This window comes from Phyllopteryx taeniolatus, chromosome 3 (assembly GCF_024500385.1).
Source record: "Phyllopteryx taeniolatus isolate TA_2022b chromosome 3, UOR_Ptae_1.2, whole genome shotgun sequence".
Taxonomy (NCBI): Eukaryota; Metazoa; Chordata; class Actinopteri; order Syngnathiformes; family Syngnathidae; genus Phyllopteryx; species Phyllopteryx taeniolatus.
This window is the reverse complement of record NC_084504.1, coordinates 25138965-25166002: the sequence shown is the minus strand read 5'-3', so window position 1 is coordinate 25166002 and position 27038 is coordinate 25138965. Positions and strand designations below refer to the sequence as shown.

At 42.6% G+C, this 27038-nt stretch overlaps 1 protein-coding gene across 10 annotated transcripts in view; it reads right to left on the bottom strand.

Moving 5' to 3' along the window:
• Positions 1-27038, bottom strand: part of pde4d (phosphodiesterase 4D, cAMP-specific) — a 217063-nt gene that overhangs the window by 32469 nt on the left and 157556 nt on the right. For 7 of the 10 annotated variants that reach the window (XM_061767848.1, XM_061767849.1, XM_061767850.1 and 4 more), the window contains one exon: positions 112-303. In XM_061767848.1, coding sequence (XP_061623832.1) covers positions 112-303 — 192 coding nt within the window. Of the gene's footprint in view, positions 1-111; positions 304-1721; positions 1791-15153; positions 15718-20117; positions 26603-27038 lie in introns of those variants that run through there. The other 3 variants (XM_061767858.1, XM_061767852.1, XM_061767853.1) reach the window with 3 other exon arrangements.

Sequence of the window (27038 nt, the reverse complement as noted above, 5' to 3'; positions counted from 1 at the left end):
AAAAAAAAAGTATAAAAAGTATAAAAAGTATAAAAATAGAATAAAAAGCTTACAGTGCAAGAGGGGAACACAGAGGTAGATTTTTTTTTTTAAATGGCCAGAAGAACTCACATGTCGCTGGCGATGGAGGAGTTTCGGGACATGGACTTGGGCGAGAGGTCGTAGTCGCTGTCCGAGCGGTACAGGAACGACTCCCTCCTCTGGCTGTGGACGAAGTTGGCCTGCAGGATGAGACCCGATCCCGGACTGGCCATCGGGTCCAGCGGGCTGCGACCTGATGAAGTTCCATTGTCCACGTCGAAACTGCGCAAAAAGGAGAACGACAACAAGAAATGTCAACGGAGCGATGCATAGTTATAGCCAACGCTGGCACATGCCAAACAATGCTGATTTAGATCAGAACCTAATTACTATTCTGTATACAGTGAGTACTACACCGATACTTTCCAAACCCACTTGTACTACTGCATATGAAATTCCAAGATATAGAGATACCATATCAAACTTTTTTGAATAACTTTACCTATCCAACTTGCTTTAAACACAATTAAACCTAAACTTGGCAGGTTGGCTCAAGCGATTCGGCGAGTCTGCGTGTGAGTGTGAGGACGTAATCTGTGGCCGACAGCAGCTCCTGCATGAGTATGCTCATTGTGTTTGTGTTTTGTTTTCCCAGCATTCAAATAAATGGCTAAAAAATGGCTTCCCACATGCAAGGGCCTTACAGATTTCTGGTTTTGAAAGGTGATTTGTCTACATGTGCGCTGCTATTGGCCAATGACCGGTCCAAGATGTGATCCGCCTCTCTTGCCCAAAGTCAACTGGGATAGGCTGCGGCTCACCCTCGAACCTACTAAGGTCAAGCGCAACAGAAAATGGATGGATACTGTTTACGTGCCACGGTAGATGCTGCTGTTTTGGTTATCATCGGCCCGGGCTCTATTACTGAATGTCGTGTAAACAATAAAGACCAAAATTCAATGACCCAATAGGGTAGGGCTAGGCAAAATATGCCCTGGGGGCCACGTGTGGCCTGATGTGTCCTCATTTCCCTTTTCAAGACTCCTTTAAATTTATTGTATTGATTCAGTAGTTTTTTTTCTTTTAAATAAAATTTGTCAAAATGCATTAATTTAATAATTCCTCTAATTAATAAATTGTCGATAGCAAAATAAAAATTTGTAAACAAATGTACATTTTTTTTCTTTGCTTCATTCATTATAATTCAATGAAATACAAATAACACAAATTGTAATAAACATTTTTATATATTAAAATGAAGCATTAAAAATACAGTATCTATAACTATTTTTCATACATTTTTTTTGTAACTTATTTTTTTTCAAAAGGCCTGGCCCATCTGTCTGTTTTAAAAAAACTAATAATAATGTGGCCCTTGAGCACAAATGTTTGCACCAGCCCTGCACTGCACTAGCGGATTCCACTGACTCACAGTTCAAACAGCCAATGTTTGCCCCCTCTGCAACATCATCACGAGCACCTTAGTCTCTGGATAAATTGCTGTCAGCCCTGCCGGTGACTCCCACCCGTGTCGCAAAAGAGATCTGCGGCTGTGCCAGTGCCGCTGAGCTGCTATCCCATAATCCCGTCTGGTCGTGAGGGGGGGGGTATCCCATGACGCGGAGCTATGACGTAGCCCCCCGTACATAATCATCATCCTCATTATGGATAAGGGCACGTCTTAACCCGGCGTGACGTACTTTGGAGTGTGTGCGCTACACAATGACGTCAGCGACGTGTTGAGGCATGCGGTACGGTACGCACGTGGACGCTTGGAGCGGGCAACAAGGAAATACTGTGGGCACATGAATTGTTCTTCATCACAACAGATTCATACCTTCACTTAATCATGAAATTAGGTATATATTACTTCATTTCAACAAAATTATCTGCCAACACAACAGAAAAATTTCACTTGGCAAGATTTCTTAAAACAGTATGTCTTAAAAGTAGTCCATTTAAGGTATTTACTTTAAGCTAAACTTACTCGTAATAAAATGTCGCTAACAAGTTATAATGCCTTATCAAGGAAGAAAAATCCTTGAGGCAAGCAAAATGTTCTTGCACCAAAATACAAAAAAAACAAAAAAAACTGCCTGCTGAAGAAGAGACATCTTTGCAAGCATGACAAGCTTACAGTATTTTGCATCAATTTGAGCAGTGTTTTAGACAGGATTTACACTATTCAAGTAATGTGCTTCTTAAAAAATATTTTAAATAAATAAACACACACACAAAGCAACACCTAATTATTCATAAATACCAACCTCCCGCTAATATCTACATTCATTATGATTCACGCATTCACTGAAAAAGAAAGAAAATGTAGAAAAAAAATAATAATTGTGAACATTGATAGTTTTCAATGTTAACAAAAGCAATCTTGAGGCTTATGGATAAATAAATGGAGAATATGAGGACATTTTCCCCCAATATCCGCGATAGGAAATAATATTTCTAATGTCATTATTCCCCATTTTACAAGATTCAACTTTTTACACTGAAACAACTAGTTACCTTCATTAACTAACATTTTGACATTCTTCACTATCATACAAGTGTAAAAATTGATAAAGACGTAGTGAAAGTAGCTAGTCATGACATATGGTGATTAGCAGTGATTACATTTATTTAATTTTTTTTACATTCTTAACTCATTCACTGCCAGCCTTCCCAGTAAACATGGATATTTGACTTCTAAAGCCATCAATGGCAGTGAATGTGTTTAACTGTCATTCAATGTGTAAAAAGACAAACACTAAAAACAACTAAATATGGTATAACAAAGCTCGCCAAAGTCACACACACACACACACACACACACACACGGGACATCGCAGACCCCCCCTCCCATCAACACTGGACTCGCACCCTCTGTTGTCTGGGTAGCAGCAGCTAAGTGAGTGTCAGCTTTGGCTGCCGAGGAAAGGGCAATCGAATTGTCCTCTCTCTAACACTCACATTCTCACACATACACGCACGCACGCACGCACGCACATGCACACACAGCCAGTATGACTCCAGTAACTCACTATTTGTGTTGATAGGACTTGCCCCAGACATATCACCCGCGTTTCTGTATCAGATTCCTCTCACCTCCACACTCCAAATATAGTATTAGGGCAGGGAAATAATCTAAAACCACACATGCACACAAACACCCTTTACATCGCTTAAAAAGAGTTGGCTTTTTTATCCCTTTTTGTCAGCCATGTTGCTGTTCCGTATCAATGCCAATGACACGGAATGGGGACAAAAAGTCAAAGTCAGCTTTATTGTCAATCCTTCACATGTACTAGACATACAAGGAATCGAAATTGCATTTCAACCGATACAAGATTTGTAAGGTTATTATTATTATTATTATGACCTAAATATTTTGTGCCTTATGAGGTAGTATCAGAAACCTCTTTGACCCTGCCTGTAAAAGCCTGGCATTTTTGGCATTTACCAACTCATGCCACAATTCTGTCTCGACATAACTATCAGGAATTCCAGGATATCATCGATCCCAAAAGTTCTGTCTTCGGAGTTAGTATCAGAAGCCCCTCTGTGTCACTATTTTGTATAAACAGCACAGACACGGAATGTGCAGACAAAGCCGACCCTGCGATTTTCTGCCTTTGGGGGAAGTGACGGAAGCCCCCTGTAATTTACAATGACGATAAAATCGGACATTTTTCGGCTATTTCTCTATGGCAATTTTCCCCAGTGGGGGTAGGATCGTAAGCGCTTTTACATGCCATCACTGCCTGTGACTCTTTTTTACACGTTGATGATCTATATAAAAATGGCACAAACCGGAATTGGGGTAAGATGTCGACCTCGCAATATGACGCAGCTTTATGATGTAATATATGAAAACCCTTTACAAGGCCTATAAAATGTTTCCACTTTTTCTCCAAGGCAATTTCTGCCTACGAAGGTAGTATCAGAAGCCCCCTTTACCCTCCCTGTACAATACAGCATCACTACATGTAAAAGTCGTCTTTTTTTTTTTTTTTGCTCTGTGCAAACGGTACTAACCAGAATGGAGGTAAGATTTCAACCTGGAAATTTGATCGGACAATTTTCTGCTGTCAAAGGTAGTATCAGAAGTCAGACTTCACGTGTAAAAGTCACCCCCCCCCCATGTCCCCTTCCTGTATAAAATGGCACCGCCTCTAACGTCTCTTTGCGGAACCTGCAAAAAGCTGTTTTTGTTTTTATGTAGCGCATGTAGTGTGTTCATTCATGCGTGTGTCAAGACACGCCCTCACTGGGAATGTCTTGTTGAGGTATTGCACCAGCTCTGACGTCACACACATGGGAAGGTCTTCTTTTTTTCTCCCCTCTGACACAAAGCTCTGAGACATTTCCCAACAAGGAGCGACTTTAATCGCCTGGGAAGGAAATCTTTGACGAGTCAGCAAATTCCAGATCGGCCTTTAATCTGCCTTTGCGAGACGGCAAACTGTCGCAGTCATTTCCAAGAGGACAGTAACCATGTCCAAAAATGGAATATCATGTTACAACAGCCCATACATAGCGAACGCAGCGGACACCCCGCAGTAACAATGTTTCCCACGCGATTCAAATTGCGTGCTTGAATGTCAGGAAACTTGGGTGAAATTGACTCCTCCACACACTCCACAAACAGTGTGAGATTAAGATCACCGGACACAATTTTAGGTACGCTTGCATGAGAAGCAATAGAAGAAGAAAATCTGCGTTCAAGACGCTATCGGAGGTATTCACTTGTCGTTTGAAGTGCAAAGTTTTTCCACCACATGATTTACGGTATTTGCATGAGAGCGCTAGCAGTGAGTACGATGCAGTACACTGCTACACCACTGCAAACTACTATCAGTGTAAAACTACACTATGTATTGGTATCTGTAATTTTCTCGTACAGAACATTTAGTACAGAGGTGGATGGAGTTCACACACACAACAAATGTGGCTCTATGGTGGGAAAAGTATGGCCTGAGGGCCATGTATGGCCCACTCTGTATTTTTTAATCGAGCCCGCCAAGCATTTTCATTAATAACAGTCCTGTCATATTTGTTGGAATAATCCAGTTCAATAAAATTGGCTAATTAAAATGTATTCATTCAATTATTTTATTTTGAAATCCATTTATCTCATTCAATAATTGTGTTATAAATACTAAAATAAAAAAAAATGGTGTAATGTTTTTTTAAACATACTTAGCATTTTGTGTTATTTAGTAGTATTATTGAAGTACTTACAGTAATATTAATTCAATTAATTATACATAATACAAACATGAAAAATTATTATAAATTATTTTAGCGTTGAAATGACATTTTCCCTTCATCTGTGAATGAACCGGCCCATCTGTCTGTTATAAAAATCAAATGTGGACCTTGAGGACGAACGTTTGCCCATCCCACTTTAGCTGCAAATCAACTCTGTAAACAAACACAATGCAGTTCAGCGGATGTCGTAGCTAGTCAATATGTTTTTGCAATATATTTTTTTAAAAACCCTGGGGGGAAAATAATAACTAGCGTGGTGCAAACTAAAATTTCCAGTGGCACTTAAACAGCCTCGACTGGGCTCCTCCGATGCAACCAAACAATATTTAATGCCATTAGTGTTTTATAGCACAATTGTTCACACTGTTGCACTTGTCTGCATTGTAAATTTCCTCAAAAGAAAACTATTGATTCTTTATTTTGAGACTTTGATTTATTGGAGAATTTATTGCCAGCAGTTTGCCAGCATTTTAATCATTTGAATGTCATTAAACCTGTTCCCTCTTTACACAAAAGATAAGCAGCTTTGTTTGTCCCGTGAGCTTAAAACCAAAGTAACGAACAGTAATTTTTGTCGTACTGTAGCACCCATAATAAACACATTTTATAAATCGGAATGACACTTATATTGGCTCTCATTGCACGGTAAGGTGTATTTATTGTACTTAAACACACGTCCCTTATTTAAACTCAAACACCAATGATCACATTCACGGTGAGGAAATTAGCATACAAGTAAAGGAGCCAATCGTGTCGTCTCGTTCTAGTCTTGTTCTGTCAGACGGAGCATAAAAACAATCAACACTCGCTGCTCTTGGTGTGGAAGGTGACTGTCAACGCTCCATTCAGATGAGCCATTAAGTCGTGACACACATGCAAATAAAGGTCACGCACTCAACCAGTTCTGCTAGTGGGTCACTCGGAATCTAAAGACTCCGATCCGACTAATAGAAAACAGGCCCTGCGCGCATGTGAATGCATCATCGCTCAGTCGGCCGACTGCAGACAAAAGACCAGAAGTCAGACATCCCCATTCTTCCACGCTTAATCTCGGCATGTCTTGCTCCTGCTTTCAAAGATTCAGACTCAGAATCAGAATTATTTTTATTTGCCAAGTATGTCCAAAAACCACACAAGGAATTTGTCTCCGGTAGCTGGAGCCGCTCTAGTACGACAACAGTCAATTGACAGAGAACACTTTTGAGACATAAAGACATTGAGAAAAACAGTCACTGAGCAATAATATGATTTGATAAGAGTTTGAGGTTAGGATTAGGAAACTGCACAAAAAAGGTTAATAAGCAGGATGCGAGGTTGAGTATGTTGTCATGCCATCATTTAAAAGTGGTCAGTGTCAGCTTCAGGCTATTTACAATTTTGTAATCTCGATAAATAAACCCGAAACATCATGTACAACCTAAGTTCAGCGAGCATCAAATGTAGGGTCGGGTATCGTTTTAATTTGAGCGATTCCGGTTCCTCATTTCGATTTGTGTTCCAAACGATTCTCGATTCAGATTCTTTTGGGGGGGCTGTGTCAAAAAATTTTTGCATGGTTTAAATGAAGGGTGTCCAAATTATGAAAATCCATTTTCTTACCAGCCCACAGCATAGACTAAAATGAATATTTGACTCGAGGTTCTTTATAACCAGTATCAGTATCAAATCTGTGAACTAAAAAGCAATGTGTGTGGAACTAACCCAATTGACTGAATATTCATGAATTAATGTTTCAGCGAAAGGTTAAATATAGCATTGTTAAAATAGTTATTTGGGATTGTTTTATCACATCAAAGGGTTTATTTGTGCAAGGTTTAACGTGACTTCCTGTTTTAAGCTTGGAGCCTTTTATTTTGAAGGGTATGCACCGGAACTCAGCATTTTGGCACAAAAAGTAACTTGATACGACACCGGTGAATTTTGAAAACGAAAGTTAACAGAGACGGCAAAAAAAAGAGTAATGAATGGAATTGATTCCTTTACCAACCCACCGATGAGGCACAAGGTTAGTGTTTATGTGGATTTTGTCCCTATTCCTTGTGATGTAAAGTTGCTAGTTTGACCTTTGGTGAAGTTTTAGCTCAATGTTAAGCTTTTTTTTTTTTTTTCTGTCAACGGCTCTTACATTGGTTTGAATACTAAAATTAACGCAAAAAACCATCAGTGCAAACGTGCAACCATCCGATTAACTTGTTAGCTGCCTCATTGTTGGCATTGATGGATTTTATTGTTTATTGTTTAATTGGCTTAACTGAAGTGCTGTGCGGTGTAGGCTGAGGCTCGGAGCGGGAGGGAGCACGTCACTTCTACATATGGGCATAATCCTCCTTTGCACAATCTAATCTTATTCCAAGTGTTACGCTATGGCGACTGGTCATTTATTTTAACAAAGTTAAGACACACTTTTGTTCGCCGCCGCCATTGAGCACAAGCACGTCTTCGTGGGCGTTCTTCGTTGGTTTTCGCCGCTTCTTCGTTGGTTTTCGCCACTTTCTTCTTCAGGGTCGGCGGACTGTAGGCATCGAAACTGGGAACTGAAATTGTTTAATTTGAATGATTCCGGAACGTTAGAAACGGTTCCAATCGGTTCTCGATTTTCGATGCCCAACCCTAATCAAAAGATCAACTCTGTGCATGCATATCTTTTTCACTACAATTTATTTTTCTCAAATGAAAGAAGAACGTGAAAAAAGAGGATGAATGTACACCGGAGCGTAAGAGAACTCTAAGGTATTCCGCTTCAAAAGAGTACTGTGTGAAACTTAAAACCAGGCAGCATTGAACGCATCAATCAAGAAAAGACAGCCGAAAGAACAGACAAAACAATGGAAAAGAATGAGTGACTCCTGTATTTACTTCTCAGCATGTCACCAACAGAAAGGTATTTCATCCAAGAGGAGACTAAGGGCCACTTTTGATTGGTCTTTTTTTTTTTTTTTTTTTTTTGCAAGAGAAGAATATACACCACACAATAAGATGTCTTTGGAGCCATTCGGTGGGAAATTAAATCTTTTGTTTAACTACCAAGTTCTGAAAATTTGCCTGTGAGTGAGCCATTCTGAATTTTGTCGTGTTGTGATGTCACGATTTGGCTAATTTACATAATAACCACCCCATCTACACTCATGACATGATCAGCTAGGCTGGGTGAAGATCCAGCGTCACTTTCAAGCCACACTGTCTGATAAAGGGCAGAAACCCGCACATCCCACACAGATGCTACACCCGTGCTATCATGTCAAAGCCTAAAGGTAAGCAGAGCTGCATTGAGTTTTGTTGGTTGCGGAGATTAGATTAACTGTTTTAAATTGGGGGGGGGGGGGGGGGGGGGACAGCATAATGGCTACTTTGAGGGAACAATTGCAACAAATTGGAAGGTTGACCAGCTTTCGACCTTTGTGGTTCCACTGTACTATGCAATTCAAAGTAAATCAAACATCAGCTCTGTTGTGGTAATGAGGCAGCAGGTGTGGCACACACCACCCTAGGGTGCCAGATACACATTGTAAACGCACACGAGCACTAAGAACCCACATGGAGTCAAGCACATCGCTTTTGTGTTTGTCTTATCCGAACACACAAAGCCAAACTATCTCCCACACCCATCAGCGCTATTTGCACATCTTGTGTGAATATTAAGCGATAACAAAAGCGCTAAGGAAAGGACATTGATAAAGACAGGAGATAAGAAAAGAGGCATTCTCCTCTCTCCTGTACGAATGCAGTGAGGATTGAGAGATTTATTTCCAGCGCTGTCTGACGGTGTGACAGTGGAAGAGCATATTTACTGGGCTACCCCCTCCCGGCCTGGAAGCGTCACGAGGACAGTTTGTCAAAGGGAAATGAGAGCTGACAGCCAAGGACGAGTCGAGACAGGGCAGGGCAGGTTGCGCCTCGGGTTGCATCTTTGTTTATCTGCTGTACCGAAGAGACGAGAGAAGGATTACTACTTCCTGGTAGGACAAATGACGACGGTGTGGACCAGAGACGGTTTAAAACCTCAGGTCTCGCCTAAGGTCAAATTGGGATGCCACTGAAAAAAGAAACTTGGATACTACGGAAGCCCGTCTATTTTCTATAGCGCTTTGGCCACCTTAGGGTCGCAGGTGAGCTGGAGCCTTTCCAAGCTGACTTTGGGCGGGAGGCAGGCATCCCGAACTGGTCGGCAGTTAATCAGAGAGGCAAAAAAACAAACAAAAAACAGTCAAATACACATTCAGACCTTTGGACAATTTAGTCTTCATGAAGCCAACGTGTTTTTGGAACGTTGGGGGAAACAGGAGAACATGTAAGCTCCACCTGGAGGGGCCGACATTCGAACCAAGAACCTCTCCAACACAGATCACTGTCATGGTGCCGCTTGTTATTGAAGGTTAGTTAATAAATATTAATAAATATAAACATTTATTGCCCCGCGATTGGCTGGCGACCAGTTCAGGGTGTACCCCGCCTCTCGCCCGAAGATAAGCTGGGATAGGCTCCAGCACGCCCGCGACCCTTGTGAGGATAGGCGGTTCAGAAAATGGATAGATGGATGGAATTCCCATTTATTGCAGAACATTGCCAAAAACGACAATAGGAACATCTGTAAGTGATTTTTTAAGACACCATTAGATGTCTTCTTCTTTTCCTTTTGGCTTGTCCCTTTAGGGTTCGCCACAGCGCGTCATCCTTTTCCATGTAAGCCTATCTCCTACATCCTCCTCTCGTACACCAACTGCCCTCAGGTCTTCCCTTACGACATCCATCAACCTTCTCTTTGGTCTTCATCGAGCTCTCTTGCCTGGCAGATCCATCCTCATCATCCTTCTACCAATACACTCACTCACTATTTCTCCTCTGGACGTGTCCAAACCATCGAAGTCTGCTCTCTCTAACTTTGTCTCCAAAACATCGAACCTTGGCTGTCCCTCTGATGAGCTCATTTCAACCTGGTCACTCCGAGTGAACTTCAACATCTTCATTTCCGCCACCTCCAGCTCTGCTTTCTGTTGTCTCTTCAGTGCCACTGTCTCTAATCCGTACATCATGGCTGGCCACACCACTGTTTTATAAACTTTGCCCTTCATCCTAGCAGAGACTCTTCTGTCACATAACACACCTGATACCTTCTTTCACCTGTTCCAACCTGCTTGGACCAGTTTCTTCACTTCCTGACCACACTCACCATTGCTCTGGACTGTTGACCCCAAGTATTTAATGTCCTCCACCCTTGCTATCTCTTCTCCCTGTAGCCTCACTCTTCCCCCACCACCCCTCTCATTCATGCACATATATTCTGTCTTACTTCGGCTAATCTTCATTCCTCTGCTTTCCAGTGCATGCCTCCGTCTTTCTAACTGTTCCTCCAGCTGCTCCCTGCTTTCACTGCAGATCACAATGTCATCTGCAAACATCATGGTCCACGGTGATTCCAGTCTAACCTCATCTGTCAGCCTATCCATCACCACTGCAAACACGAAGGGGCTCAGGGCTGATCCCTGATGCAGTCCCACCTTCACCTTAAATTCGTCTGTCACACCTACAGCCCACCTCACCACTGTTCTGCTGCCCTCGTACATGTCATGTATTATTTTAACATACTTCTCTGCCACTCCAGACTTCCGCATGCAGTACCACAGTTCCTCTCTGGGTACTCTGTCATAGGCTTTCTCTAGATCTACAAAGACAGAATGTAACTCTTTCTGACCTCTGTGTTCTGTAAATTGACTGTCTGTTATACTAGAGCGGCTCCAACTACCGGAGACAAATTCCTTGTGTGTTTTGGACATACTTGGCAAATAAAGATGATTCTGATTCTGTACTTTTCCATCAACATGCTCAAGGCAAATAATGCATCTGTGGTACTCTTTCTAGGCATGAAACCATACTGTTGCACGCAAATACTCACTTCTGTCCTGAGTCTAGCCTCCACTACTCTTTCCCATGACTTCATTGTGTGGCTCATCAACTTTATTCCTCTATAGTTCCCACAGCTCTGCACATCACCCTTGTTCTTAAAAATGGGCACCAGCACACTTTTCCTCCATTCCTCAGGAATCTTCTCACAGGCTAGAATTCTATTAAACAAGCTGGTCAAAAACTCCACAGCAACCTCTCCTAGATGCTTCCATACCTCCACAGGAATGTCATCAGGACCAACTGCCATTCCATTTTTCATCCTCTTTAATGCCTTTCTAACTTCCCCCTTACTAATCAGTGCCACTTCCTGGTCCACCACACTTGCCTCTTCTCCCTCCCTTCTCTCATTTTCCTCATTCATCAACTCCTCCAAGTATTCCTTCCATCTATCTAGCACACTACTGGCACCAGTCAACATATTTCCATCTCTATCCTTAATCACCCTAACCTGCTGCACATCCTTGCCATCTATATCCCTCTGTCTGGCCAGCCTGTATAGATCCTTTTCTCCTTCTTTAGTGTCCAACCTGGCACACATGTCATCATATGCCTCTTGTTTGGCCTTTGCCACTTCTATAAATAAAGATGATTCTGATTCTACCTTTGCCCTGTGTCGCATCTCAATGTATTCCTTTCGCCTCTCCTCGGTCCTCTCAGTGCCCCACTTCTTCTTAGCTAACCTTTTTCCTTGTATGATTTCCTGTACTGTGAGGTTCCACCACCAAGTCTCCTTTTCTCCTTACCTGCCAGATGATACACCAAGTACTCTCCTGCCTGCCTCTCTGGTCACCTTGGCTGCAGTGGTCCAGTCTTCTGGAAGCTCCTCCTGTCCACCGAGAGCCTGTCTCACCTCTTCCCGAAAAGCTGCACAACACTCGTCCTGTCTCAGTTTCCACCACATGGTTCTCTGCTCCGCCTTTGTCTTCCTAATCTTCCTCCCCACCACCAGAGTCATCTTACACACCACCATCCTATGCTGTCTAGCCACACTCTCCCCTCCCACTACCTTGCAATCGGTAACCTCCTTCAGATTACATCGTCTGCACAAGATGTAATCCACCTGCATGGTTCTACCTCCGCCACTAATCATATTATACATAACACCCTCAATTTCAAGTTTTAGCCTCATCACTCGATCTGATACTCTTTTCACCTCCAAGACATTCTTAGCCAACTCTTCTTTTAAAATAACGCCGACTCCATTTCTCTTCCCAGCTACACCATGGTAAAATAATTTAAACCCTGCCCCTAAACTTCTTGCCTTACTGACTTTCTACATGGTCTCCTGGACACACAATATATCAACCTTTCTCCTAATCATCATGTCAACCAACTCCTGAGATTTTCCTGTCATAGTCCCAACATTCAAAGTCACCACATTCAGTTCTAGCCTCTGTGCTTTCCTCTTCTCTTTCTGCCAAAGAACCCGCTTTCCACCCCTTCTTCTCTGACTTCGAGCCACAGTAGCTGAATTTCCACCGGCGCCGGACGTTGTTAACCCGGGCCACGACTGATCCGGTATGAAATTCTTTGGATGAACGCTCATATTTGTTTGGCAACATTTTAAGCCGGATGCCCTTCCTGACGTAACCCTCTGCATTTATGCTTGGGACCGGCCTGTTCGGTCCCTGTACGACCGAAGTCAGAGTTTGGTCTGCATACACGGCAGTAAGTCGGACTCGTTTCCAGTGAGGGTTGTATCCGCCAAGGCTGCCCTTTGTCACCGATTCGGTTCATAACTTTTATGGACAGAATTTCTAGGTGCAGCCGAGGCGTAGAGGGGGTTCAGTTTGGTGGCCTCAGTATTGCATCTCTGATTTTTGCAGATGATGTGGTTCTGTTGGCTTCATCAAGCCGTGACCTCCAACTCTCACTGGAGCAGTTCGCAGCTGAGTGTGTAGCGGCTGGGATGATAATCAGCACCTCCAAATCTGAGCCCATGGTCCTCAGTCGGAAAAGGGTCTCCAGGTCGGGGATAAGATCCTGCCCTAAGTGGAGGAGTTCAAGTATCTTGGGGTCTTGTTCACGAGTGAGGGTAGAATGGAACGGGAGATCGACAGGCGGATCGGTGCAGCGTCTGCAGTGATGCGGACTTTGTATTGATCCGTTGTGGTAAAGAAGGAGCTAAGCCGAAAGGCAAAGCTCTCGATTTAGATCTACGTTCCTACTCTCACCTATGGTCACGTGCTGTTGGTCGTGCCCGAAAGAACAAGATCCCGGATACAAGCGCCCGAAATGAGTTTCCACCGCAGTGTGTCCGGGCTCTCCCTTAGAGATAGGGTGAGAAGCTCGGTCATCCGGGAGGATCTCAGAGTAGAGCCGCTGCTCCTCCACATCGAGAGGAGCCAGATGAGGTGGCTGGGGCATCTGATTCAGATGCCTCCCGGACGCCTCCCTGGTGAGGTGTTCCGGGCACGTCCCACCGGGAGGAGACCCCGGGGACGACCCAGGACACGCTGGAGAGACTACATCCTTCGGCTGGCCTGGGAACGCCTCGGGATCCCCGCGGAAGAGCTGGATGAAGTGGCTGGGGAGAGGGAAGTCTTGGCGTCCCTGCTGAGCCTGCTGCTCATGGATGGATGGGACCGGCCCACAGTTTGCACTGGCTTGTGCCCCCCATAGGGCTGCATTAGACACTATTAGATGTATAATGTACATGAAACATGATGCATGAGTGAGCTGATTGGTAGCTATTTATTTTTTACCTAAAATGGTAATCGCGAGCGTGCTAATGTTAATTGTGAATGCTACCCGTTTGCAAAGGCTGATTTTGTTGTCTCAAATTCTGTAATGTGTTTACACCATACACTTAGTTACTCTACAAAATGTCTTTAGTACAATTGATTCGAAAAAGATTTGATCGTGACAGCCAAAAATATGAGACTATATAACTCAATGAATGACCTCCCTCGGGTACTTGATGAAGCTAATCCTCCTTTTTCACTGCAAACTACCGGCGAAGCTCAACTCTCCCAAGTTTTCCCTCAGAAAGAGTACCGTGGGAAACTGGGAAAACCATGCGACATTGAACGCATCAGTCGGAAACACTAACAGACGGCAACAATACAGTAGAGGAGAACAAGGGGTTAGCCACGGTAAGCTGACACATTTGATCTGAGAGGAGACTAAGGGCTACGAGCAAAGTGGAACGTGCAGCAGAACAGTTCACCGTCAAGAGCTGAAACTTTCTAAATTAAGTTTTTATTTCATCTCAGTAATCTTGCTACTGTATACTAAAGTCATTTGACAAGATCGTGATAACACATAACCGTCAACAATATTGTAAAATAAATTTGTCCAACTTCTTTACTTTTCAGTCATGAAACATTTTATTTTTATTCTCAGCTTCTGACCACTATAAGAGTTTTATGAGTGGAGACTAATGTTGCATAATGCAGCAGAGCCCAGGGTTAGCTGAAGTTAACTTGTGTGTTTATTAAGTACTGTAAAACTAGCAGTGTGACAAGATTTCGCCAAAATGATTGTCTGTCAAAATACTGAGTGCAGTTTGAATGGCCACTTTGAGTACAACACACCAAGAATTTTGAAAAATTGGTTGTTTCGACACAAAAAAAAGTTTTTTGCTGTAAAGTAACTGTTGATTTGATTTTCTATGATTATTTTGATTTCATCTGAACAATCTTGTCATTGTATACTAGTGTCATCTAACATTATTCTAATCATACAAGTTTGTAATTCCAACAATTCCAACATCTTTACGTTTTAATCATAAAAAATTGCAACTTCATCCTCAGCTGTAGGCGACGGTGAGAATTTTATCCGAGAGGAGACTGAGTGCCGCTGCAGCCAAGTGGAGATTGTGGAGAATATTACATCTGAGCATGGGAGGGATGGAAACCAACAGGAGGTAAAACTCAAACAGGAAGGAAGGAATGGTGAACAATAGTGTGACGCAGGCACGCACGCTGACGCACACACAGGATGAAGATTGCAAATGTTGCCGTTTACCATATTCCTTCGGTGTTCTTCAGTGAGCTGGTAGAACGCGACCTTGGCTTGAGAATGATACTCATGTTCTCACGTTGCCGTCCACATCCACTAGCTCTACTTATGCACACGCACATAGAGCCACACGAACACTTGAAGGCCACCTGGACCAGTCCTCCAATCCCGTGCGCTCCCTTGGATCAAGTTTTGTATTCCAGATGATTCCCGACTCCCTTTCAACGCTCACTTCCTTGACAAATGAGTGTTTTTTCCCATTTTTTTTTTTAACCCCCTCTTGTTTTTAATCCAGACAACTTCCCGGGTTCCGCTTCCCTACTCAGCAACCTCGATTCTCACCCGGCGTTTAAGAGTTACATGACTCTTCACGCTCTCTCTGCCTCACTCCCCAGCCGGAGCCTGGCTTTTGAGTGGAAATGGGAGGGGTTGCTTTGGTCGTAGTAATTCCTTAAAGGGGCGGGACTTGCTTTCACCCTTCTCTGCCTCCCAGGCATCCTTACAATCTCACGCGTCAAGCACACACGTTGCCACGGTAACCTAAAACCAACGGCGGAAACGCCAGAAAAAGCGGCCAAAGACACCATGTTTTTTTTTTACAAGAGGCGATCAATAGTGAGAGCAAGAACATCTTGAAAAGATTTCTGTCATGAGTTACAACCACAGCAAAGAAAATGTGTGGGGTGAACTGGAAAAGTGCTTTTAAGGGAGATAAGGATGGGAAATTCTTATAACCCTTCATAAATAATTTATTTAAACTCTTGAAAATTCACTTTTTGAACCCCAGAAGAATACTGCAGTAGATTACTAGACTTTTTTGGAGGGGTATGGGGGGGTAATACTTTAGGAATATTGTAAATTATTATTGTATTGCTACAATTAAAAAATATAATAATGAAGTATATTTTTAATTCTATTATTATTAAGACAACATTTTAATCCCAATAATCCAACTTCTTGACTTTTTTTATTGTGGAATGTTGACTAAGAGGAAACTAAGGGCTGCTGCAGCCAAGTGGAGACTATGGAGTATAACACAGCAGCATCCACGATAAGCCAAAGTTAGTGCGTTAGGGTGTTTATTTTGAAGCATATGGAACTACTAGAGAATATTATAGCAGAATGTGTGTCTTTTTCTCACAGATCACTTAAAATTTACTAACACATTTTGTCACTCGGTGTGAAATTTAGTCCTGTTTACTGAAACAAAAATTATTATTCTGTTTTATGAATGGCAACGGGTGGACGCACAGGTTAATTGTACCTTCTGCCACCTAGAATAAGACCATTTAATTGTTATGCCTGTCAATATATGTCGCTGGCAGAGATAGTAAAATACATTGTAGTAAGTAAATGATTTTCGGACTCCTAAGGTGAAAATGGATAATTCCCTACGGCACGAGTGATGTTAAATTGGGAAGGTTTTTGGGCTATACTATCCAATCAAGGCTGAGCATGGTGTCAAAGTTCATTATTGCTTTTGGCTTCTGTTTCCAGAAGTGCATGGCGGGCCGGATCAAATGCTCTCGGCTGTAGGTTCCCCCGCTCCTGTCATAGAAGAACCTTACATTGTATGATTAGAAAGTGGTTCTTTTATACAGACAAAGAGGACATCCCACACCGAGACGCCCCCAGGTCAACTTAAAAGCAGCCTTGAACATTTCCGACTGACCAGAGACGTAAGTCAGCGCAAGGTTCCCTTTTGTTCACAAGAAGCACGGCGTAAATAAAAGACATGCAGATGGAAATGCGTCCTTCTGCAGCCCCATTCAAGCCAAAACAAATGGGCTGCCGGACCCTTTTGACTGATAATATCGCGGTCATCCACTCCAACCACACGCATGGGCTTTCATGTCAAGAACGGGCGGCGGGAGCGCGGGATGCTAATACTGTGGCGTCCGTACGTAAAGTATGTTGACGAGCTTGCGAGCACAAACACGTACGCATGACGTGCGAGAGTCATTGTAGACACGCCTCAACACACCGTAAAAGCGAAACTTAAGACTCAAAGCCACACTTGGTGCAGTTGTGGCCATCCAGCACACAGACAAATAAGCTCTTTAGAACTAAATTCCTCATCGTAAATCCCATTGAAAACCAATTTAGGACCTTTTAAGGCCACTTTCAACTTCAATATGACAAGAGCAGTGATTCCCAACCACTGTTGGGAATTGACTTTTTAAGACCCAAATAGTTGGGTTTCTGAAGCGCCTGCACACCTTTTAAGTGTGAAATCCATCAACCAAAAAATCTTTTGTTATCTGCCTATTTCTGAAAATGTGTCTGTGAACAACTGTGATATAAATGCATACGTCTGATTTAAGCTTGAATTAATCGTGTAATCTAATTGTCATTCCTCTACTCATAAATCGTTGCCGTCATATAGTTTATTTAGACGCTATCTTTTGTCTTACTTTCTCACAGCTGTCAAATACATGGAAAACATTTTTTTTAACATTTTTTTTTTATAGTTACACTCACACAATGACTATCTTCGTCAAGTGACCCGTTGCTAACTGCAACCCTCGAGCAGTAAAAAGCAAAACAAAACTAATGAAGCAAAACGAGGGTCAACAAAGACAAGGAGGGCATCGAGCGTCTCAACTTACTTTTTCCTTGCGTAGAGTCACAATTTAGGAATTTGGAAATAATTTAAAGTAATTAAGCTAATATTTGATGTGTTTTTACAATACAGGGCTGTCACTAGCAAATATTTTCAGAATCAATTATCGATTATTCCATTGATTAATTGAAAAAAATGGATAAACATGTTTTGTATTCTTTGATGTTTGATTAAAAGCAAATAAACAACAATTAAGCAATATCACACGAGTATTTAAGTCATGTAAATATTACATTAAATGTACACTATACATGCTTTAGTATATAATTTATTTTAGAATAACGTACACTACTTAATGTTTGTTTTTGTTACTCAAATATATCTGTTAATAATTCATTAAAAACCCATTGAATAATGATATGAATAAAAAAATACAAATGCATAAAGTACTCAAAATATTAATATTTGTACAAACAAAAATCATAATTTATACAAACATACAATTATGTGTAACGTCTACACAGGATTAAATAATAGATTCTAGATAATAATGATAGTCATCACTATACATTATCTTATCAAACTAACTGTTTGATACTACATACTTAAACTAATCATGGAATCATTAATGGAACAGAATAATAATAATTATAATAAAGCATTATTGTGAACCATGACAACTACAGTATGAAGACTGCAATTAAAAGACAAAAACAAATACAACCTCAGAGGAGCTGGCTAGAAACATTTTCACAATAAACAATAAACCGATTATTTATTCATTCATTATAAATGAATAATAACAAAGGAATTAGTATTGCCGTCAGAGGACTTCAAAACACTGAATGGTCCTAAAAATGCGAAAAAAAAATCTTGCCCACCCCTGATGTACAAGACAGCCACCTAGTGCCGACGGTTCTGCAAGTGCAGCATTAACCTGCCATAAAAGAGCACCAGCACAGATTTAAGTGACAAAAATCAATCGACAAAATGATTGATTTTGTTAAAGAGGGGGTGGGGGGGTGGGAGTGGTGCATGGAGCGAGCCCGCTTTAAGTAAATGGTGAACTATATAAATAGCACAAAATGAAGCAGAGCACAGATGGCTCGGGCATGCTATTGACAAAGCTCCAACCATATCTATATGTCCACACCGCCATTATCACAAGTTCATATGCACACATTTAAAAATAAATAAAAACATGCAGCAGAATATCCAGGTTTCACATGAATACACCTTGGTTGTTTGTTGTTGTTGCTCGAGGTCACTGGGTGCATGCTTATCGGACAAATACGGCGGCATGATAATGGACCTAATAAGGTCTCAAAATTTGCTGTGCGGGGCCCTAATGGACGCAGAGTGCTTGGATTATGAACGGTGCGCCCGAGCGCCTTGATTGAGTGTTCTTTTGCCGTTAACCTTGTTGTCTGAAAAAGCAAAAATGAGGAATATGGGACTATGACAGACATACACGCAAACACATATTTACATCGACGCTGCAACATGGCAGGCAACCCAGGCAATTGCCCTGAGTCCGCAGCTGAAGCGGGCCCGGACATCGCCACATATCAATGACAAATGATCGCCACTGCTTTCGACAATGCATCAACATTATGTTATATTGACCCATGTCTTCTCCTCAAGAGAGCTAGTAAGACATCGAATGATCTAAACGTTATAAATGCTTGGCTGCCGAGATATTGCCAACGGCAAAACATTTACATTGAAAAGATGAGCTAAGCTTATTTACATGGCACATATTAATGAGAAATTGGGCCGTCTCAACTGCTGGGCGAAAAAGACCAACTAAAATAGCTTGAAAAAGGACATTCTGGGCATTTTCAATACAAACATTTTGAAATTTTGAAAATAAATCATCTTTACCAACTGAAACTTGATTGTGATCGGCCCTGATTTAGGATCACGTGATTGGATAGTGACAACTCTATGGGAATCCCCCGCATAGGGTCCTTTACTAGCTGTTACTGGCTGGTGGCTACTAGTGAGGGGCCCAGAGAGACGGCTAAAATTGGTCCATATCAACGACACAGCTGGAAACCACTGTCGACAGCAACGACACGATTTGGGAATCTCCCTAAAGGAGTCCCCTGCGAGCAGGATTGCCGTCAGTGGTATTGGTAGTGTTGAAATTATCAATGGTAGTTATTTGTTAGTCATTTTATATATCAATTGTTTAATAAAAGATACAATATCTTACAACGATACACACACAATGTTGAGTAAACTGCAGTAGACAAGAGCAAGTGGAAGAGCTCAACAGTTCTAAACATGCACACAAAGGAAGCGTTTCAAGTTCAAGCTGACTTTCTGGACTTCAAAGCAAACAACTTTCTGTGAGACTTCTTTTAGCCAAACCCCAACCCCCCCCCCCCCCTCCCTTGCATACCCTCTCCGGCCGCGAGGTTTGATGTCGATGGGCTTGTTGGTGGCGTAGGGCGAGCTGTTGGAGCAGGCGTGGCGGTAGCGTGCTATCTTCTCCAGCGACAGGTACTCGGAGTTGACCGGTAAACTCATCTCGACCGGGGGGGAGCGGGGGTCAGGGGAAGGCGGAGGGTACTCGAACTCCAACCGAGCGCGCCTGGTGTGACCGGGGCTTCGGCGTGGAGGGTTAGTAAAGAAGAGGAGGAGGAGAGCAGATTATAGAGAGCCAGGGAGATGGTGGGTGTGACTTAGGGAAAAAAGATGATAGAGCGGGAGAGAGCGCGAGGGATGTAATAGGAGGGGGCAAAGTGCAAAAGCAGAGTAAACTAATTTATCATATCAGTCAGCTCATAATCAAGTATGTTTTCTAGTAATGCTGTAGACTGGCTGCACGGCCACACTTTTGCGTCCTGAAAGTCCCGTCGCCGCTAAATTACATTCACTGTTGTCCACGTGTGTTTTATTTGCCAAAGTGTTCTGACAGTTAACAAGTGAGTGGGCCTTATTATTAAAAGCTGATGTTTTGGTTGCCCATAATACAGGATTTTTGGGGCCAATCACCGATCAGCAAGTTTAAAAGAAACGATAACCGATCAGAAGATGGAGCAATGTGTCTATTCACATGACTTGTTCATTTAGTGCATATACTTGTGTACTGTATATTGTATCCGTACAGCTTATCCTCACAAGGGTTGCGGGTGTGCTGGAGCCCATCCCAGCTCAAACTTATTCTCTAGCATTTTAGACAAAAGGGGCATTCAAGGATTGGCCACTGACATAAGTTTAGGTCAGATCAACATTACATGACAGAAATAATGGGTGTTAACTTACTGTAATTAAATTGCTTTATTGCAATTCAATTAATAAATACTGTTAATGACATGCTTACTCTAACTTTCTCACTGTCCCAGCTATATGGACGGGTGTTGTGCAGAGTTCGAGTCCGTTTGACTTTGACTTTCCCCTGTCAGAAAGTGACAGTGGCCATTTGTAGACCAGATTAGTTGTTATGAGGGCACTAAATCATATCACTCACTCATTCAACTCCTGTAATTGACAGTTTCCACCAGTAGGGGGGAGTAGCGCATCACAGAAGCAACCACGAGTCGACAGAGGACATCAATACCTTTTTACCTTTCCAGTCATGAGAAATAAATGTGTAAGAATAACATTATAAGAGGCATATCGGTAGAACAAAGAAACAAGTTAGGCTGTCAGTAGTTTATAAAATAAAACAACAATGTTCATTTAACTCCAACATCAATAGCAAAATTTAGAGACTGATGACTTTGCAGTGGTCACTTGTTATCCATCCATCCATTTTCTGTACCACTTCTCCTCACTAGGGTCGCGGGCGTGCTGGAGCCTATCCCAGCTATCTTCGGGACGAGAGGCGGGGTACACCCTCAACTGGTCGCCAGCCAATCGCAGGGCACATATAACAAACAACTATTTTGCACACACATTCACACCGCAATTCAGTCTTCTATTAACCTACCATGCATGTTTTTGGGATGCGGGAGGAAACCGGAATACCAGGAGAAAACCCACGCAGGCACGGAGAGAATATTGCAAACACCACATAGGCGGGGCCGGGATTTGAACCCCGGTCCTTAGAGCTACGAGGCAGATGTGCTAACCAGTCATCCACCATTCCACTTTTTTTTTTATTTTTTTTTAATTCTATTATTAAATTCACAATTGTATCGGACCAATGTAGCAACTGTGCACTAACACACTGTAAATCCAGCGGTGTTCCGGCTCCTGCTCCGCTCTGTCGGACTCATACAGCGTGTGACAACACATCATGTGTTTGTGTGCGCACGACAATGCCGTCACACCGGTGGGCCCTGTGACACCCGCGTTGCCACGCGGTAGGCCTACCCATGTAGTGACTCGGCTGAGCGTGTCAGGACAGGTGACAAGCATCTCCTGTGCCTCCTCGCAAAACAAGCATCTGCTTTGAACACGATGTCGGCGCGACGGATGACAACGCTGCCGTCGTCACGTGTTCTCCCACCGTGCCTGACGCACGCTGCCATGTAACCAGACGTGGTTAAAGTACTTAAGTAGAAGTACAGATACTGATAAGATGCAGACAATTCCATTCCAAAAATGAACTAGTTCAGTTCTTTTTTTTTTTTTTTTTTTTTAATAAGTCGATATAGTAAATATCATGACAAGCCTATGAACAAGTTCAGGTACAACGCTCTCTATTAATGTACTAATGTGTGCAGATCGCTCAAGACGTCATTGGCCAGTCGAACTTGGCCTGCTCTGACCGACCAAGCCGAAGACGAAAAAATGCTGATGCCATTACGAAAACTGTGAAAATTACAAGGGCCAGCACTCTTGGTTCTAAAGGCCCTGGGCAGATTACATGATCATGAAACACACAGAGAGGCTGAAATCTGATTGGACAACAACAAAAAAAGACATCCACCTATAAATACTAGATTTAGTGGAGTCAAGAGAAACAATGAAATGAGAATAATTCCATACAATAGGTTGTACAAATAGGTCAGTGCTTCGCCCACGCTTTTCGACCTTGACGGAGGTAATCGGGTATTACAAAGCTCTGCAGACAGACACGATGCTAAACAACGCACGCTGAAACTAAACAGGCAGACACACACAGTCCACCGGTTAAGTGCAGGCGTGTGTTTACACAGGTAATTTACGGGCGGTGTGCCAGACACGCGTTGAGGGATTGCCGTAAGAAAATAAAAAATTGTTCAGCACCCACGACGGACTCGGCTACAAGGTTACGCGATCGATACCCACTGCGGACTAACAAGGCTAAAACTGCAACAACAAAAATAGGGACGTGTAGTTGATTTTCTGATATGTCATAAGGATTGTGTAAGTGTGTCCATGCAGTTTCTTTTCAACTTAAATATAACTACTCTGTTAAGTCAGCACGTAAACTGAGCAAAATATCATCTGGTACCAACAGTCCACCACGCTGCCATTTGCTGCATTTGAGATGTGCCAGCCTTTGTCATTATGATGTCATCTGCCTTCAATTACAGCATCCGGATGCAGCCCCCTTAATTGGGACACAGCTACGTTATTTTGAGCGCACTATGTCTTCCATGTTGTTGGAAAGTGCCGCAACCAGCTGGGAAAATACTGTAGTCCCGTTGTAATGCAATCAAGCGAGAACATTGCGAGCTAAACTGGTGTTTTATTGCCACAGTGGTAGTTATATTGTACTGGTCCTCGTAAGTGCTTCCATCCTAATGCTCCTTCATACATACAGTATATGATTTCTTCTATGCAATTGCAAACATCCATAAATGGAGTGCAAGTGCAATTCAGCAGTGTATAAGCCCTTTGTTAGGATTTTTGTGTAAACTGCACATTTAACGGTGGCTTTGAGTGATTACTTTATCTAGTGGCCAACCCGCCTATTTACTCCACTTCAGATTTGGGAAGTTGTCTATTGGGTGTGAGGCCTTATTTTTGTATAAAATGCATTTGTATAATACTTTAGTGTAATAAACAAGACTTGTAGATCCCCGTAATAAAAAATAGGAGCGACCACATGTTAACAATGGAGTATGGGAGACTATTTGAGGGAGGCACTTATTTTGTTCAAATGGACTCATTTTTGTTGTGGGCCACATCGTAGTTATGTTTTTTTTGTTTTTTTTAGGGCCGTTATGACGTTCATGCATGTGTTATGATGTTAAACGCCTCAAATTATTACAAATACATAAAAGCTAATGACAAATGTTCAAATATAAATGTTACTTTTAAAGGGGTACAGGTAACAAAAAAAGGCTTACAAATCTCAATCAATTGTGGTACTTTAGCAAGAAACATTAACATTAAATGACGTGTCGCGCCGGATCTGGGCCCCCGAGCCTCGAGTTGGACACCTATGTTCTAAAGTAAGATACTGTATGTGCCTTGGCTTAGTAAAGGTTGGGAAACATTGTATAGCGTACAGCACATAGTTCCAAAGTGCCTTTCTGCATTTGCACAAGCGCTTTGTTGTTAGGTTTTAGTGTAAATTGTACATTTAACTGTAGCTTTGAGTGACTGGCAATGTAACAGTTTGGCGGGTTTTACAAATACCAAATACCGATCAGTCAGTGCATTACCTTTTTTGCGTCATTGTTTCTCCACAGGCGGCACGGTGGACAACTGGTTAGCCCATCTGCCTCACAGTTCTGAGGATGAGGACCGGGGTTCAATCCCCGGCCCCGCCCGTGTGGAGTTTGCATGTTCTCCCCGTGCCTGCGTGGGTTTTCTCCGGGCACTCCGGTTTCCTCCCACATCCCAAACAACATGCATGGTAGGTTAATTGACAACTTTAAATTGCCCGTAGGTGTGAATGTGAGTGCGACTGGTTGATTGTTTCTATGTGCCCTGCGATTGGCTGGCAACCAGTTCAGGGTGTACCCCGCCTCCTGCCCGATGATGGCTGGGATTGGCTCCAGCACGCCCGCGACCCTAGTGAGGAGAAGCGGCTCAGAAAATGGATGGATAGATGTTTCTCAACAAACAACACCGATTGTGAGCGACAATCCGTGTGGACTAAGGTAGCGGAGATTGCCCATACATCCATCTGTCTGACACCACCGGCTGACAGGATCATACAGAAAGCACATACATCAGAGTTAATTGAATTCTCTACGACGGTGGCTGAATGGTGTAAAAAAAAAAAAAAAGAAAAAATTCACAGTTCCTGCTAAAGTGGCAGATTATTGCCATGGCAACTGCACCTTTAAGATGCGGGAAAGCAGGGCTACAAAGACTGACTATTCATCTTCCAGTGTGTGTGAATGAGCAAAGTTATTGTGAGGAAGAGTCGCCGGCGGCGTGGCTAAGGAGGCCAGTCCGCTTTGATGCCAACCAAGCGTTTCTCGACCAATACCCCGCCTTGGATATAAAAAAAAAAAAAAAATAAAAAAAAAAAATAAATAAATAAAAAAAACGGGCTGTTTTGTGTGTCAAGGGCCAATTCCTTCATCTCATCTCATCTCGCACTTCCTGCTTACCATTTGCCCTGCCTGCCGAGTCATGTTTGTGACGTGGTTACCTTGGCGATGTCGCAGCTTTGAAAAGGGACAGGTAACCAATCAGCATGCAGTTGCTAAGGGCAGGAAATGATGACAAAATAGAGCATGACGATAGGGGACGTGTTGTAAACACAACGCGATGGGAAATGAACCAAAAAAAAAAAAACATTCATCATTTGCATGTTACCTTATTATTACTACCACAATAAGGCAGTACACAATGCATTCAAACGAAAAATGTAAATACAATACCCAATATCAATATTATTAAATGCAATGAAAATAATGCACCAAAAAGACTTGTGTTGTACTTGTAGTGGGCTGAAATGTTTAATACTGATATGATTTGGCGGAAGAGACTTGATTATCAGTGCAGATATCGTTTTGTGTGCTGTGTTAGTCATCTGTAGCGCAGATACATTTTTTCTTAGACGTTCGGGGTCTCTCACATATTAATAACGAGATAAGATGGTGAAAATCATTACGCTTTTAGATATTTCACTGTGTATGAGTCATTTGAATTAACATGCACTACTAATTTCCTTGCCAGCTCTTCAGCGATGCAGTGCCAACAAAGGCATTCACTTCCACTAAACGTGGACACAATGAAACAGATCCGAAAGTGTCACCGAGGGGCTGCCGTCGAGTCCTTGCAGGATTTACGTCTTCCGCGCACGCTAACTGTGAAACCCGCTTCCACTCTTAGACACTGTGGCAAATTGATGGAGCGATGAATGGACGTGGGCAGCCTTTTAAACGTTACGCGTGGCCACACACAGCGCTCGAGATGTCGTACGGCGCAAGCACATGGGGCAGCTAATAGGTTTAACCTGGCAGCGGGCCCGGTGATGTCAGAGTAATCCCTCACGAAAGCCCTGATGACATCACTACTACGCTGGTCAGTGTGTGTGAGTGAGAGCTGAAGCCAAATGCTTGTGGTCAACCTGTGTGTGCGTGTTTCTCTCTCTCTCTATGCTTCTATGGCAAAACCCTTGACATTCTATCTTTATTGTGTGTATTTTTCTCTTTTGTGTGAACATGTTGGACAGTCTATGAAAGAAACCCCATTAGACTCTGATCGTTTGTGCCAACACTGTCCAGGTAATCCAGGATGTTCCCCAACACACACGCACGGAGATGCTTGGAACACTAGTGTTTCTGTGCGTATGTGTGTGTGTGTGTGTGTGAGAGAGAGAGACTACACAGTGCGTTCATGCGCAGTTTATACTGTGTAAGCGGGCCGCCACCACATGCACTCACCCTAACAAGCACATAGGGTTCCATATGGGCTTGACAGTGCCATCAATATATCCAATTAAAAGCAGAGCCAAAGAAAGTTTAATGCTAAAACCACTGCAGAAACTCAAGTACAGTAGTCAGTAAATGTTAAAGCGCCCAAAAAAACACTGCAGCGATGATACTAAAACCTACAAGCACAAAAAAAAAAAAAAATTTTTTTTGGAAAGCAACAAGCAGAAGTGGGACTGCAACAATACAGTTCCTCATCTGAAAAAAACAAGTGGGATTCCGAGTAGTAGTAGCAGTAGTAGAAGTATTTTTTTAAAAATACATTTAAAAAAATGTAATGAATGAGTAATTGCTGAATAGTGCTTCTCATTTGAGAGTCCCTGCTCGTCACGGTCGTAGCCAGTTATGAGGCCTTTTGTCTTCCTGTAAACAGACTGATGTGCGAAAATAAATTCTGCATCATTGCTGAAAACAAGCTGACATATGGTGGGCCGAAAGGGGTCAAAAAGGTGCAGCTTGCAACATGCCCAAAAACGCGGCAATTTCTCTAAGTGTATCATGGGGAAAATGTATTTTAGGGGTCCCATAAATTCACTCAGTGGCGTCCC